The sequence below is a fragment of the Bufo gargarizans genome, chromosome 1 (assembly GCF_014858855.1).
Source record: "Bufo gargarizans isolate SCDJY-AF-19 chromosome 1, ASM1485885v1, whole genome shotgun sequence".
NCBI classification, from domain to species: domain Eukaryota; kingdom Metazoa; phylum Chordata; class Amphibia; order Anura; family Bufonidae; genus Bufo; species Bufo gargarizans.
In genome coordinates this window covers 377,995,679-378,012,465 of record NC_058080.1, presented here as the reverse complement: position 1 = coordinate 378,012,465, position 16,787 = coordinate 377,995,679, and the positions used below count along the sequence as shown (strand labels likewise).

Sequence of the window (16,787 nt, the reverse complement as noted above, 5' to 3'; positions counted from 1 at the left end):
GGGTTGTTATGGAAACCTGGAGTAAAACTGTATGTATGTGGAGACTAAGGGCCTGCGAGCTACTATTGGCTGATAAGGGACATGCAACCGTGTGTATGGCAGTTGGGATAGGAAGAGAAAGACTTGCAGGCTTGTATTGGCTAATGCAGGAAATTTCTGGGGAATATCTCAGGAACGGTACGTCCTAGAGAGCTGTGACCCCACAAGATTTCTTTCCAGGTAGCAAGGGATATGTATACCAAGTTTTGTTGAAATTGATGGTTATTATCAATATTATCAATATATAGGTTGTGGGCCCAATAAAAAGTAAAACTGCATTAGAAAATATATATTTTTTTACCAATACACCAGTATTGAAAGCCACATTTTTTTACCTCATCGCAACTAGTAGGTGTGAATAACCGTCAATAGCAGGTCTTGTTCTAGAACGAATATGACATGGAAGAATTTATTATTCTCTTTTATTAAGACATTCCTTGTCCATATGCCTCATGCTGATAACAACTTATTGATATTTTTTTCCACTGATCAACAGTGTGCCTGTAGAGAACTTGCTTGTTAGCTACATAGTGCTAAATTAGCGCTATGTAACCTGCTAGATTGCAGGAGCAAGATTGTGGCTGCAGCGATGACAAAATACATTGCCATAGCCTATGCACCTGCACAGTCTGCAGTCAAAAACAGTGGGCAGTTATTAAGGGGTAAATTATTCTCTATGTCCTTTATGTAAAGTATACAAATGATATTTACTTATACACATGTATATACAGTATTGGACAAAGGTTTTAGGCTTTCAAAAAAAGTTAATAGTTTATTTTTACCAATTAACAAAATGCACAGTGTGAGGAATACCAACCCTCGTGCCCGCTTGACGTCAACTACGTCAAGCTCATAAAACGCGGTATGGTCCCTGGGTACGAGTAACACGGTAGCTTAGAACTAGGCCGAAACACGGACGTGGGGATTCATGATCAAAATACAAGACAGCACAAGATTAAATTATATATTTAATCGCCTTAAGGGCACACTAGATATAACACTATACACACAGAATATATGCAGTGGTCTGAGGTTACAAATACAGGTAATATGGTACAAATAGGATTACACAGAGCACAAGTCAGTTACCGGGTAGATGAATGTTTCTTTGCTGTATTCACATGGAGGGCAGTGATGTCAGCTGGTTTCCAGGTCTCTCCAAACACATTTGCACTATGTGACCCCCTTTTAGAAAAAGACACGCCCGCTTGCTGGCACAAGTCTCTTAACCTGTAGCCGGCCCCTCCCCTCCCGGCCTCTGGGAGTGGTCCCACCCTCCCTGCTGATCCTGGCAGCTCAATGACCCACACAACACTTTAGGGTTCATAGCTCCAGACCAAAACTTCACAAGGGGATTGTTCTGGGACCAACAAATCCGCCTGAGTTCTGGCTACAAGCATGGTACCGTTAGTTAGTTTCTGTGGGGAGATATGTATATCTCCCCTCCCGGGCATCCTAGCATCGAGCCAGGACCACGTGGATTTTTGGCTTTGCCCGAGGATCGCAAAAAGATAACCGAATTATGCCTGGAATGGACGGACGATTCATAATTCCTTATGAAACGTCGGTGCCAACATGTCTGTGGTAAAGTGATAGATCTGGTCCAGGGCTGAGACCTCTTGCTGGGAGTTTTCCTGCTACATCCTCCTGGTGCCTGTCAGATGGAAGAGGTATGACTTTATCCACCTGGGGCCTCATTGAAGCCTGGACCCCTGGGGTGTTTTCTCCCTTGCTATCTGACAGCAGATGGCTGGGGGGTGAGAACATATTTTGCATGTACAATGACTATGTACATGCAAAAGGTGAATCAAATGATAATCCATATTCCTCACACCTCCCCCCTTTAGAGGGCGCTAGGGGAAGCACATTCCTGTGTTTCCCCTTGCACCGCTCTGCACCCTCTCTGGTGGCGAATGGTAAAGTGGTACGGCTGGTGCGACAATCTCTTGCGTACCCACCTTCCATTTGTTCCTGAGGAATAGAGTCACCCAGACTGAGCATGGAACCGAGGCCATAATTACTGGCGTCAGTTGGTATCGTAAACGGCCGCGTGAAGTCGGCTGCCTGTGGTACCGGGAAGCTGGAAAGGGTGTCCTTCAGCGCCTGGAAGGCCGTCTCGCAGTCGGTTGTCCAAGCGACTGCGGAGGGCAACATCTTCCTGGTGCGGTCTGTCAGGGGTCTCGCCAGGTTACTATAGTGGGGCGCGAAGGACATTACCTGGTTCTTGTCCTGGAGCGTGAGCCAGGATGCGCTGGCATCCACTCTGCCGGGCTCCGGTTCCGAAGCTTCCCCACCTACCCGGGGCCCCTCACTGGCGACACTTTCCTGGCGTAATGGTCAAGCCTGCCTGGCAGATCTGCCCGAGCATCTGCGCCAGATACTTCCGGGGAACCTCCTATGTTGGACCGAACACGGCAACAATCTCCAGGTACGCGGCCTTGTACCCTTTGAGTCCCTTAAGCAGGTAGACCATCCGCTTAGAAGTTGCAGGGGTATACTCCATGCCCAACGGCATCTCAGTGGACGCCGTCCTTCCTGGCATTTTGGTGAACAGATCCCGGAAGGGGCAGCATTCCGGGAGGGCACCCGCCTCCCGCTCATGAGGCGCCTGCATCAGCTTGTCCTGGGGTACGGAAACCAGCATCCACGCTCCTCTCACAAGCCATCTGGTCGTATCCCCGCTTCTGGAAGGTCTGGCCCTGCCCCACACTGTCGTGCACCAGCCGCGAGAAGGCCTGCGCCATTTCCTGGACGCGTACGGCACACTCAATGACCGGCACCCTAGGGATGGCCGCGTCTCCCATCCAGGCCTCTGACTTGGCGGCCCCCGGGTATCCGGGCATCGGAATCTCATGCGCAATCCACAAAAACTCCCAGAACGAATAAGGTACCACGAATTGTCGGTCCCTAGGCCACGCCTCCAGTGAACCCTACTGGACTGTTTCCCGGCACAATCGTTCCTGGTCCCAGACCGCTCTCTGGAGGCCTAAATCCAAGGAAGGCAGTGCCACCTGCTCCATGAGAGCTTTCAAGCTGGCACTAGCCCCTAACGCCACCTGAAACCCCTGGTGGGACGTGGTCAGAATAGATGAGACTGCCACGTCCCCTGTCAGTTCTACTAATTGACGGTCCCTAGGCCACTCTTTCGGTGAGCCCTGCTGGACTGTGACATGGCACAGCCGTCCTTGGTCCCAGGCCACCCGCTCTAGGTCTGAGTCTGAGGGAGGCGGTGCCGCTTGCTCCTTGAGAGCGTTCAGGCTGGTGTCAGCCACTAACGCCACCTGAAACCCCTGACCGGACTTGGCCAGAATAGACGAGACTGCCACGTCCCCTGTCAGGTCTCCGGGACCTGTCTACTGTCTGGAAGTGGGAAAGCCATTAGACCCTCTAGGGCCCCAGCACTCCCACTGCGCGTGACAGCAGTTATGGCCTCTGCCACCGCTGGTAGTGCCTGCTTCTCCTCGGCTTCCGGCCAAGTCGCCAGTCCAGATGGACTAACCTGGCCCTCTGATATTCCAGTTGTGGAGGAACCTGGCAGCCCTACTTCTCCTGGGACAGCCCTGACCTCATTTGCATCTTCCTCCCCCGCAGCTGTCTGCCCCCTGCTTGTCCCCTCAGTAGCCACATCTGAGGACAACAGGTCCCAGCATGCTTGCACATGACATGAATGACTCCCTCCCCCTTGAGGGGAGAGGCACACATTACATCCCCACATCCCCATCAACAGGCATGTTATGAACATTAACAGTATCAACAGGGGTGGACATTGCATCACATTCTGGGGATCAGACCTTGGGGGGTGTCAGCTGCCACGTACTTAGACACAAGCCGCCCCAGGTCCATCCCAAGCAAAACACTGGCAGGTATATTTGAGCAGAGTGGATCCAACATGCATGTAGGTCCAACACTCCCTGAATTTTATGGCGGTCATTATGGCGCATAACAGGTAGTATTTAGTGTTAGGACCCATCTAACAGAGATCGCCTTGACGTTCGGCAGACGGGCTTAGATGGTTTTGTACAAAATGCTTTGTCCAAGCATCTCACTTTTATAAATAAGCGTAGTATTAGCACAATAATTTTTGTAAGCATTGTTGTACTTTATCTGATTTGCAGAGTGCTGCTGCATTGTCTCTTTCTTTCCTATATTTGAGGACACCCCACCTCCCTTACTCCTCTACCGGCGCCCCAGTCCAAATAGACCTTGGCGATGGGCAGCGCTGGTTCTACTCCTCAAAAGCCGGAGACAGTAAGGGATCTCCCGGGCAATAAATCATGGGGTGCCACCAGTTCAGGCCGTACCAGAGTCTTCTCAGCGCCGGTGTCTCTAAGTCCCATGGCCACGGCTTGGCCCACGGTGACCGGTTGCAAATTGTCAAGGGACCTCCCACCACCCCCACCCACACACAACACAGTGGACGGTTTCTGGGTCGGCGACTGGGACGGGTCCCTCGGGCGTTAGGGACACATAGCTTTGAAGTGTCCTGGCTGCTTACACATGTGGCAAAGTCGGGGTTCCCACACTGATATGGAAAGTGTAGCAGGGGCTGGTGCCCACTTGGACCTAGGGGCAGGGGTAGCAGGTGCATCGTGCGTCTTACCCTCTTTCCAGCCGACAGTTTTCGGGGCCTCTGAAGTCCTGTTGTTGGTGTATTCATCGGCCAGGGCTGCTGTTGAGGAGGCCCCCTTTGGCTTCCGGTTGCGGAGGTACTGCTGTAGGTCCTCCAGGCAATTCCACAAGAACTGCTCTGTGGCGATGAGTTCCTTCAGATGCTGGATGGTGGTGAGCTCCAATCCTGTGGTCCATTGGTTGACCACTCTCAGCAGGGCCCGCATGTGATCGGCCCAGCTCTTAGTAGAACCCCTCTGCAAACGACAGAGTTTTTTCCGGTATGTCTCAGGGGTCAGGTTGTACTGCCTAACCAGTGCCTGCTTGATGTCCTCATAGCTCAGGATGGTCTCGCTGGGCAGGTACCCGAAGATTTCAATGCCTTTTCCCCTGAGACGTGACGTGAGGAATCTGACCCACTGGTCCTCCGGCAGCTTGTACTGATGGCAGGCCGTCTCAAATGCCAACAGGAAAGTGTCCAAGTCCCCATCTTTTTCCAGCAGGGGGAAGTCCTCTGCCCGCAGTTTGGGAATCCGGATCTCTGGAGACTCACATCGGGCTGAGGAGGGCTGCTGGAGTTGGAGCTGGAGCACTCGCAGCTGATGCTCACGCTTGGCGTGTGCTTGCTCACGACGTTCTGCAGCTTTTGCTTGCTCGTGACGCTCTGCAGCCGCCAGGAGGAGCTCAGAGGCTGCCTGGTCTCCGGCCTGGAGACAGTCCAGGGCAGCTTGTAGGAGAGCAGCCGAGCCTGCCAGGCTGGGGGGATGGGCAGGTGGAGTGAGGCCCACTGTGGACCTCACCTCCGGCAACTGGCTCCTTGGTGCTCCCCCCCGTCTTGAATAAAGTTGGCTTCCACCTCCTCTCGGCCCCCTATCTGGACTGTGTCCTCCCCGCCATCATTCATAGCCTCAGCCACCTCCTTAGCCTTGCTTCTTGTGTAACTGGCCATCATTGACACGGATGGTCACTGAAACAGACTGCAACCTGATGTACACACACACCTTATTGTATCTGCACTCAGACTGTCTAGTGTTGCGCTGATCTTAAGACTCCAGCGGCAAAAGCTACTGCTGGTAGTCTTTAGTGTCTGGGAGTATGGGTCTCACACACACACTAGTATCTCGATCCCAGTTTGCTGCCACCAATATGTGTGGAATACCACCCCTCTTGCCAGCTTGACGTCAACTACGTCAAGCTCACAAGATGCGGTATGGTCCCTGGGTACCCAGGCGTGACGTTACGCCCTCCAAGAGGAGCATGTAAGGTCAGCTTGGAGCATGTAAGGTCAGCTTGGTAGTCTTTAGTGTCTGGGAGTATAGGTCTCACACATACTAGTATCTCGATCCCACTTTGCTGCCACCAATATGTGAGGAATACCACCCCTTGTGCCCACTTGACGTCAACTACGTCAAGCTCACGAGATGCGGTATGGTCCCTGGGTAACAAGGCGTGACATTACGCCCTCCCAGAGGAGCATGTAAGGTCAGCTTGGTACAGTTTACACAGACACCTCCTGTCCACGTGGGCACAGAGAGGCAACAAGCTGAGAGAGCCTTTTCACTGCCGCCGTGAAACGGTGCTTTCTCAGCCCGGGTATCTGCCACCAGCTCCTCGTTTGATATAAGCCCGGTCCGCTAACAAGAAACGCGGTAGCTTATAACTAAGCCGAAACACGGACGTGGGTATTCGTGATCGAGATACAAGACAGCACAAGATTAAATGATATATTTAATTGCCTTAAGGGCACACTAGATATAACACTATACACACAGAATATGTACAGTGATCTGAGGTTACAAATACAGGTAAAATGGTACAAACAGGGTTACACAGATTACAAGTCAGTTACCAGGTAGATGAATGTTTCTTTGCTGTATTCACAGGGCGTTGGAGGGCATTGATGTCAGCTGGTTTCCAGGTCTCTCCAAACACATTTGCACGATGTGACCCCCTTTCAGAAAAAGACACGCCCGCTTGCTGGCTGGCGCAAGTCTTTTAACCTGTAGCCGACCTCTGGGAGTGGTCCCCCCTCTCTGTTCATAGCTCCAGACCAGAACATCACAGGGGGGTGGTACTGGGACCAACAGATCCGCCTGGATTCCGGCTACAAGTAGAGTCCAAACATGGTACAGTTAGTTGGTTTCTGTGGGGAGATATGTATATCTCCCCTCCCGAGCATCCTAGCATCAAGCCAGGACCACGTGGATTTTTGGCTTTGCCCCAGGATCGCAAAAAGATAACCGAATTATGCCTGGGATGGACGGATGATTCATAATTCCTTATGAAATGCTGGTGCCAACATGTATGTGGGAAAGTGATAGATCTGGTCCAGGGCTGAGACCTCCTGCCGGGAGTTTTCCTGCTACATCCTCCTTGTGCCTGTCAGCTGGAAGAGGTGTGTCTTTATCCACCTGGGGCCTCCTTGAATCCTGGACCCCTGGGGTGTTTTCTCCCTTGCTATCTGACAGCAGATGGCTGGGGGGCGACAACATATTTTGCATGTACACTGACTGTGTACAAGCAAAAGGTGACTCAAATGAAAATCAGGACTGCCAGTTAATTATAATCCATATTCCTCACACACAGTAAATACATAAAATGTAAATCAAATAAATTTTTGGTGTGACCACTTATTGCCTTTAAAACAGCATCAGTTCTAGGTACAATTGAACACCGTTTTTGAAGGAACATGGCATTTTGTTAATTGATAAAAATAAACTATTAACACTTCTATTTTTGAAAGCATTATTGGCAGTATTTTTCTACACCTTCTTGAAAGTTTTCACAGTAATATATATAGAACAAACAGTGCTTTAATTTTTTTTTTTTTTACATAAAACCCCATAATACGATATTTTGTTCACACTGAATGGTTTCTGATGTTTAAAAGTTGTATCCATACTAAGGACTCATGCACACGACCGTATGTATTTGTGGTCCGGAAAAAAAACGGATCCGCAAAAAATACTGATGACGTCTACGTGCAATCCATATTTTGAGGAACGGAACAGCTTGCCCCTAATAGAACAGTCCTATCCTTGTCTGCAATGCAGACAATAATAGGACATGTTCTATTTGTTTGCGGAACGAACAAACGGAAACGGAATGCACACAGAGTAACTTCCATTTTTTTGTGGACCCATTGAAATGAATAGTTCAGCATACGGTCCGCAAAAAAAACGGAATGGACACGGAAAAAAAAATTTGCACACAGGGACAGATCTACTATTGCAAATGTGCCAGAATTCTGTCACACGTGCCTTTAGGTGCCCGTACATCTTCAATAGGCTGCTGGCCGAACGAATCAGCTGACAATTATCTCTTCCGATACCCTCACACAGTGGCATAACAAAGGGATCGGGCATTGAAATTCAAAACACCTGATCTTTCTTTCTCCAACTTCATCTGTCAAAAGAGAGGTAGAAGCTCCCCATACACAGCAGACCGTCAGCTGGTCTGGCCAAAAATGGCAGGTTTGACCAACATCTAAATTTTAGACAGCAGTGATTCTTCCCAACGTGTTTTTTTTTTTTTTTTTGAATGCTAAGGCTCAAGTGGCTGCAGCAGGAAGGAAACATCCTTCCTTTATATTTCCTGTTCTTTTTTAATATACTTCTGGCTTTAATCTAGTTTGATAGTAAGACGGCTCACTCCCTATAATCACGGCTAGGTGCCTGTGTCTAATATGAATCACCCTTTCAAAATAGTAAAATATTTATAATAGAATAGATCGTCACTCAACCATGAGGAATCGCGTCTCAGGAGATATGTGATAAAATACAATTTAATATCTAAATGCACAATAAAATCTCATTAAAATAAAACATACAATAACATAAACTTGGGATAATAATAGATACGCAGTCTCATGTAAGGAATCCGCAATGCCACGTGCTGATAATTATCACTGAAAGATCTGCAGGTTGTTACAGCTGCTTAGATAAATATGCCAAATGTAGCGTGCAAGTGTGGAGAAACCGTCCCGTTACACTGGTAACTTTTTAGTTCCTGTTTCATGATGTTTGTTGTAATAAATAACAATGTATGGCTCTTTGGTACTCACTATTCGGTAGTGCACGTACTTGTGGCGTCCCACGTGTAGAGGCGCTTACCTTGATGTAAGGTGGATCGGAAGCATACGGCAGAATGTAGTTGCTCACTGGTAAAGTGGATCGGAACAACAATGACTCGTTCCTCTTCTCGAGAGATAAACTGTTGCCTTTCTTTTGTATGGTATATTGAATGGCTTCAATTCACAGTAAATCTTTGTTCGTATTATCGCGAAAGTGGGAGATTACCTTTCTTTTGTGTAATGCCGTAAATGACTTCGATTTGCAGTGAGTCTTCGCTCGTTTTATCGACGATCTTTTCATAGGTATTCTTTCAGTAGGGCATGGCAATGCTGATGTACTGGACGCTTTATGAATAAACCTTAAGTCCCTATTTCTTCCTCAGTGGGTTTATTTGTATGAGAGAGTCCAGGTAGTTATATATCCATCTGCCTAAATGCTAATTGAAAGGGCGGATCCTATCAAATTGGACAAGGATGTAAAACATGGATAACAAGTGGACTGGGAGATCCCACACAGCCCTTTTCTCCATATTGCGGTATTGCGGTAATGATGCGTTACGTTTTATTTGCAATTAGTTGCTAAATGTGATGTCAGTAACAACTAATGTTCTAGAATAGTTTTCCCAATTTCAAATTAAAAGATATGCTGTATATACTTAATAAAACCGATCTGTATTCAATAAACATATTAAAAAGTAACAAATATATACATAGATTGCTGGATAAAAAATGATATATCAGATGAGATGGGAAATTTGCTGGATGCATCAGATGATATATAGGGGGGTTGCCCATCACCAAGGGGACATCCCAGTGCTGATAAAAAGCCAGACATGGGATCTCCCATCGGTAAGGGGCACTACCCCTATCAATACTGTAAACGTTAATTCACAAAAAACTTCTGGCTTTAGCTTAAAAAAAAACTGCCACCAAAACTGACATGAGTTGAAAACTCATTTGGATTAGATTCATGTACAAATAAATTCAGGTTCAACCCAAATCAAAAGTATTCAGATTGCCCAGAAAAGTCATATATGACACTCTATAAGGCTACATGCACACGACCGTATGTGTTTTGTGGTCTGCAAAAAAAAACCACGGATAACATTGTAACAATGCCTAAAATGGACAAGAATAGGACATGTTCTATTTTTTTTGTGGGGATACAGAACGGACATACTGATGTGGACAACACACGGCGTGCTGTCCGCATTTTTTGCTGACCCATTGAAATGAATGGGTCCGCATCCTATCCGCAACGGAACGGACATGGAAACAAACAACGTTCGTGTGTATGTAGCCTAAGGTATAAAACCGCTTCACCTCTGTTATGTTGGTGGGTTTCCTCCCATAAACTGTTCAATTCAGGTCCTTCCACAACATTTCTGTTGAATTAAAGGGTTCTTGTCACTTCAGCAAGTGACTTACTAACGTATTGTTATTATCCATATTGCTTCCTTTGTTGGCTGGATTTATTTTTCCATCATATTATAAACTGCTTGTTTCCATGGTTATGACCACCCTATAATCCAGCAGCAGCGGCTTGGCTTGCATACTATAGGAAAAAGTGACTTCCCCTCTGGTTGCTGGGAGCGTGGGAGCTAATAACTGAGTGAGGCTAGTAGTTACAGAAGTCTCACCGATATTTCAAGATATAAATTTGTCAGGGACCCACTGGAGAAGTCGTGGGGAAATATCCTTATCTAAAAATTTACTTTTATAAGATATGCAATAAAAAACACACCAGAGGATGCATCAACATAACAGACGTACATACACATAATGGGTTAAACGATAGATACCCCAATGCTGGTAAGGCAAAGGTAAATAAAGGAACTGCTGCGCCTGAATAGACGCAAGCAGTCTTACCTGACCAACCAAGTAGCTAGGATCAGATTAGTAGACTTAATGCCTGGGTAAGATGGAGTCCTGTGTAGGCGTGCAGTCAGGGAGGATGTGCTGTGCCCTATCTCACCCTATACTTGGGGGAAGGGGTCTGCTCCCATACTGCCTGTCTACACAGAGCACTCGCCCTAGAAAGGGCGACCCCGTCAGGATACCTGTCCCTAGTTAAGGACCTGATCACTAGCACTAAAAAAAAATTTCAATTACTACAGACCTCCCGACGTGGCATGTTTCTGTCGTGTCGACTCCTCAGGGGAAAGCAATTACATGTAGAAAAAACACGGTATATACCATATGTACCCGCAGGTAAAAAGATGCAAACACTGCAGTCATATGGTAATAGGAAAAAATTGGGCTCAGATGGTTAAAATGAGAGCCTATAGGAATGACATCCATGGTGCAGGACTGCCATACTGCAGAGGGAATAAGTATTCCTCTGGTCTTTGGTGTGTGAGGATATGGTGGTCCTCGCTAAAGGTAATGTCCCTATGGTTTAGGGGGTCCTTAACCAATACCAGCCACAATGATACATACCTTCGTGGAGTTTTAAATAGAGCCCATGCGCGCCTCTTCCTGGAGGCCCGCCCCGTCAGCGTCTGCGCCGGCATCCGACGTCACGCGCATGCGCCGGCGCATGACGTCACACTCACGCGCCGCGCGGTGACGTACCAGACTGACGCCGATAGCACGTGACAGCGGCGGCCAATGGTATGGGGAGGCGGAGGGTTTAATCGGTTGCCTAGGAGACGTGTCAACAGTGAGGAAACCGCACGGTACGTCTATTGATAAAGACGTCCATGGAGAGGCTATGACATAAAATCATAGCGAGATTAGACTGACATTTTGTGCAGGAATCTAGAAAACAGGGATTAGTAAGAGAGTATACTGGACCTAGTGCCGAGTCTATATGACACAGTGAAATATCTCATATAGACTCCTCCCATTACAATGGATGGGGTAACGCCGTTAATATGAGAGACACAGATCACCACATTTTATACAAAGCACCCAAAATCTAGCCTTTCGTTCAGGCCCAGGGGTGCAGACGTTTTGAGGCAGAAGATCCAACGGGTTTCGCGTTGGAGGAGACATTTGTCCCAATCACCCCCTCTGATGGGAGGCTTTACGAGATCTATGCCCAGGAATTTCAAGGAAGCAATACCATTATGGGTAGTGTGTACATGCTTTGATAGTGGGGTATCCCGTTTATGTGAGATGTCCCCCAGATGTTCTCCTATCCGATTCTCGGATCGTCTTGCCTACATACTTAATCCCACATTCACATTGAATCCGGTATATGACCCCTCTAGATTTACAATTAATGAAATATGGGATTGAATATGTTTTGCCTGTCACGTGGCTTACAAATGACTTTGTCGTTTGTATGCGTTTGCATGCCACGCAATTTCCACATTTGTGGCAACCAACCAGGTGGACTTCGTGCGATCTGGTGCATAGTGAATATGCACCAGTTTGTCACGTAGATTGGGTCCCCTACGATAGGTGATTTGAGGTTGATCACCCAGCACATCTTTAAGGTCAGGGTCCATTTTTAGGACCTCCCAATGACGTTTTATGATGTTCTTAACTTGTTTGGACCCCCTGTCAAAATTGGTGATAATTCTGAACATTTTGGTTGGTGGAGTGGATGGTTGGTTTGGAGTAAGCAAGGAAGATCTCGGTCGAGACAAAGCTGTCTGGTAGGCCGATCTCAACACATGATCAGGATAGCCCCTAGATAAAAATCTCATCCTCAGGTCGGCTGCCTGATTGATGAAGTCACGCTTGTCTGAACAGTTGCGTCTAAGTCGCAGGTATTGGCCCTTCGGAATTCCTCTCCTGAGTGGGAGAGGGTGGTTACTCTCCCATCTCAGGAGGGAATTAGTGGAGCTAGCCTTCCTATATATAGAGGTGTCCAGTTCCCCCTTATCATTCCTGGAGATCTTTATATCCAGGAATGGTAGAGTGGTGGAATGCGATTCACAGGTAAAATGCATACCTATCTGGTTCGTTAAGTTGCTGGACGAAGGCTTCGAAGCCCCCTTGGTCTCCATTCCAGAGAATAAAGATGTCGTCAATGTATCGCGCCCACAGACCAATTTCATAGGTGTCCAACGCCTCGTCTTCCCTAAAGACAAGGGTCTCCTCCCACCAGCCCAGGAATAGATTCGCGTACGACGGGGCACAGGGACTCCCCATCGCCGTACCCGTGAGCTGGTGGTAGGTCCTCCCGTCAAAGGTGAAGAAATTGCGCGTTAGGGTAAATTCGAGAAGTCTCAGGACGAATTGGCTGTGGGCGCGATACTGACATCCCCGTGAACGGAGGAAATGTTCTACCGCAATGAGGCCTAAATGATGTGGTATGGAAGAGTAGAGGGCCTCCACATCAATACTAGAAAGGAGACATGTCTCCTCCAATGTCAAACCCTCCAGTCGTTTGAGGAGGTCAGTGGTATCTTTGACATGGGAGGGGAGAGCCAAAACAAAAGGTGCCAATATCCGATCAACATAGATGCCTAGATTCTGATTGAGGTTATCCACCCCCGAAACAATAGGTCTTCCTTTCAGAGGGGATACCCCCTTGTGCACTTTGGGGAGACTGTAAAATGTTGATTTACGGGGATGCATAGGGAAGAGGGAGGCAAATTCCTCCGCTTATTCCCTCTGCAGTATGGCAGTCCTGCACCATGGATGTCATTCCTATAGGCTCTCATTTTAACCATCTGAGCCCAATTTTTTCCTATTACCATATGACTGTAGTGTTTGCATCTTTTTACCTGCGGGTACATATGGTATATACCGTGTTTTTTCTACATGTACTTGCCTTCCCCTGAGGAGTCGACACGACAGAAATGTGCCACGTTGGGAGGTCTGTAGTAATTGAAAAAAAAAATTTTTGTGCTAGTGATCAGGTCCTTAACTAGGGACAGGTATCCTGACGGGGTCGCCCTTTCTAGGGCGAGTGCTCTGTGTAGACAGGCAGTATGGGAGCAGACCCCTTCCCCCAAGTATAGGGTGAGATAGGGCACAGCACATCCTCCCTGACTGCACGCCTACACAGGACTCAGTCTTACCCAGGCATTACGTCTACTAATCTGATCCTAGCTACTTGGTTGGTCAGGTAAGACTGCTTGCGTCTATTCAGGCGCAGCAGTTCCTTTATTTACCTTCGCCTTACCAGCATTGGGGTATCTATCATTGAACCCCTTATGTGTATGAGCGTGGGAGCTCACATAGGCTAGTGCTTTTTTTATAGTGTGCAAGCATAGTCACACTGATAGATTGGGCAGTCGTAACCATGGACTCCGTTGCATTCAAGTGAATTGGATGGAGGAGATATAATTACACCTGGTCTCCTGTCGACGACAGGCAGCTAAACAGTGAAGAGAATACAGTGCCCACATGAGCACTGAGTTCTCTTCAAATAGCTGATCGGCAGGGGTGTCGGGAGTCATATCCCGCCAATCTGATATTCACGACCTATCCTGAGAATAGGTCATAAAAATGGGCAAAGCAGTATACCCCTTTAACATAAGCTAATATGTGAAAGACCTTTAGTTGCTTAGAGGTTACCTTGGGTTCCTTTGTGACTCTGCAGATTTTTGCACGCCTTGCTTTTGGCATGATCTTTGTTGGTCGACCACTCCTGGAAAAGGGTAGTTATAGTCCTGACTTTCCTCTGTAAACAATCTAACTGGATCAGCGAAGTCCAAACTCTTTACAGATGGTTTTGTAACCTTTTCCAGCCTAATGAGCATCTACAGCGCTTTTTCTGAGGTCCTCAGAAATCTGCTTGGTTTATGCCATGATGCCATATGTTGTGAAGATTAGACTTTGATAGTTGCCCGTTCTTTACATAACACATGTGTCATCCCATTGAAAACAGCTGACTCCAATTTCACCTTCAAATTATCTGCTAATCCTAAAGGTTCACATACTTTTCCACTAACAGGCATGAGATAATGGATCATTGTCTGATTTAGTTATCTTTACTTTCATTACATGTCTGAAAATCTGATGTAGTTTTAGGTCTTATTTACACAGAAATATAGAAAATTCTGAAGGGTTAAGGGTACATGCACACGGTCAGGATTCATGTGCGGAGAATCCGCAGGTGTTCGCAGGCAAATCCGTGCGGTCAATCCACATCAATTGGTGCGGATTTGGTGCAGATTTTCCGCATGCAGATTTTACTAAGTAAATGAAAAATCCGGTCAGGAAAACTAATATAAATTGACATGCTGCGGATTCTAAAATCCGCACCGCAGGTCAAAATCCGCGTGGAAAAAATCTGCATCATGTGCATTAATTTCAAATTCTCATAGAATACAATGTACAGGATCCGCGCGGAAAATCCAGATGCAATCCTGCATTTAGCCTTACTCAATGCTTTCTAAAATACTGTATATAAATTAAAATATACATTGTCATTCATTTAACCCATTCTATTTCTACGTTTTTTCATAAACAATATCTAACAGATACTAACTACTTTGTTTAACCCTGCAGGAGGTTTGGATTACCTGGTGTTAAATCACATTGGCTCTACCCCGTTTCAGATGTGGGATGGCGATATAAATCACACAAGATGGCTAATGGAGGTTTGTATCCCTGCTTGCATATGTAGAAAATACATTCTTTGTTTAATGGGAACCTGTCAACAGTTTCAGCTGACAGCTGACAGTGGGCAGAATGAAATCCCAATAGGGTCCCTCATTATAGAGATCTAAATTTTAGTCTGAAACATTGAGAAAACATGCTGGATATGGGGAGAAGTGTATATAGTCAGCTCCCCTCTGGCTTTTCCCCACTCAGCTTGTCTTGATACACAGGTCTCCCCATATGCAAATAGACCTGCCAAACAAGACAAACCTGGAAGGAAAAGACGATAGCGAGTCAGCCAGTAGACACGTCTCCCCGTGCCCGTATTATTTACTCTGTGCTAGAATTGTCTTTGAAACTGTGATTACATAGCTCTTAGTTATTATGAGGGACCCCATTGGCATTTCATACTGCCTGTGGTTTGGGCAGCATGAAACTGCTGACGATTCCCTTTAAAGGGGTTGTCCCCAAATCAACACTTATCACATATCCAAAGAATTGGTGCTAAGTATCTGATTGCTGAGGTCCTACTGCTGGAACCACCATTCATCACAAGAACGAGTGTCCCGCGTCCAGGCTTGGACAGGTGAATCTTCAGGTGGGCCTTTGAGCATGGGTAGGCCCCTAGTCCCCCAACCCATTGCACAAGTGGTACAAGGCACAGTAGATTGACTGCACTACATATGAATAGGCAGCATACAGAATGTCATCCAGCCTATGCTTCCATTTAAAAAACAGTAGATTATTAGATTAGATAGAGACTACCCTGTTTATTATTATAGATGCATCAGGTGACGGAGAAGACTTCTAGGCACAGAGGCATGCCAGTCAGTATCCTCCTTCCCCAGGGACCTGCTGTCGTGAAGTCACTGCAGGGACCCTATAATCAATCATTTTGAGCATCTTGCTGCTTCTTGCAGGTAGGCTTTGCATGTAAAATCACCAAATATTCAAACACACACATATAATGTAAAATGATAATTTATTAAAGCAATTTAATACAAAACTCAATGAATAACATTATAACATTTTTTGCAGCAATACATGAGATGCCATGACAAAAAATACTCTCCCCAAGGTTATGGTCACATGTTAACTATAACTCACACGATATATATAGACAAAAGTCAATGTATAGTGAACACTATAGTCGGTAGTGTACCACACTTATATACTCCACCCTGATCCTGCAAAAGGCATTGGAAGCATACATTCAAAAATCAGCCCAAAATATTTAAGGCAACAAAATTACCATAATACCCCACTTGGGCACCAGGCTACTGCTACATATGTAACAAAATGCCAAAAAATAACACCAGATCATTACGAAGAGTATCCTATACAGACCGAGAACTTGGAGAGACCACCAAACCCTGACACACGTTTCTCTGACGCTTCATCTTTATTTATTTTTAGTATTTGCATGTAGCTGTACATTGGACCTCCAGAATAAATTTTTGGGTGCATTGTAAGCACGCTGGTCCGACACTGTCCGTGCCCCTATTTTAAAAACGTCAATGGTCATGCATGCAAAGTGATGCTACATTCAAAGGCTATAGCA

At 46.6% G+C, this 16,787-nt stretch overlaps 1 protein-coding gene across 1 annotated transcript in view; it reads left to right on the top strand.

Moving 5' to 3' along the window:
• Positions 1-15,354, top strand: part of LOC122927370 (hydroxysteroid 11-beta-dehydrogenase 1-like protein) — an 83,811-nt gene extending 68,457 nt beyond the window's left edge. Inside the window, exon 4 of the mRNA XM_044279165.1 lies at positions 15,134-15,354. Within this exon, the coding sequence (XP_044135100.1) occupies positions 15,134-15,354 (221 nt within the window). The remainder of the gene's footprint in view (positions 1-15,133) is intronic.
• The last annotated feature ends 1,433 nt before the right edge of the window (positions 15,355-16,787 follow it).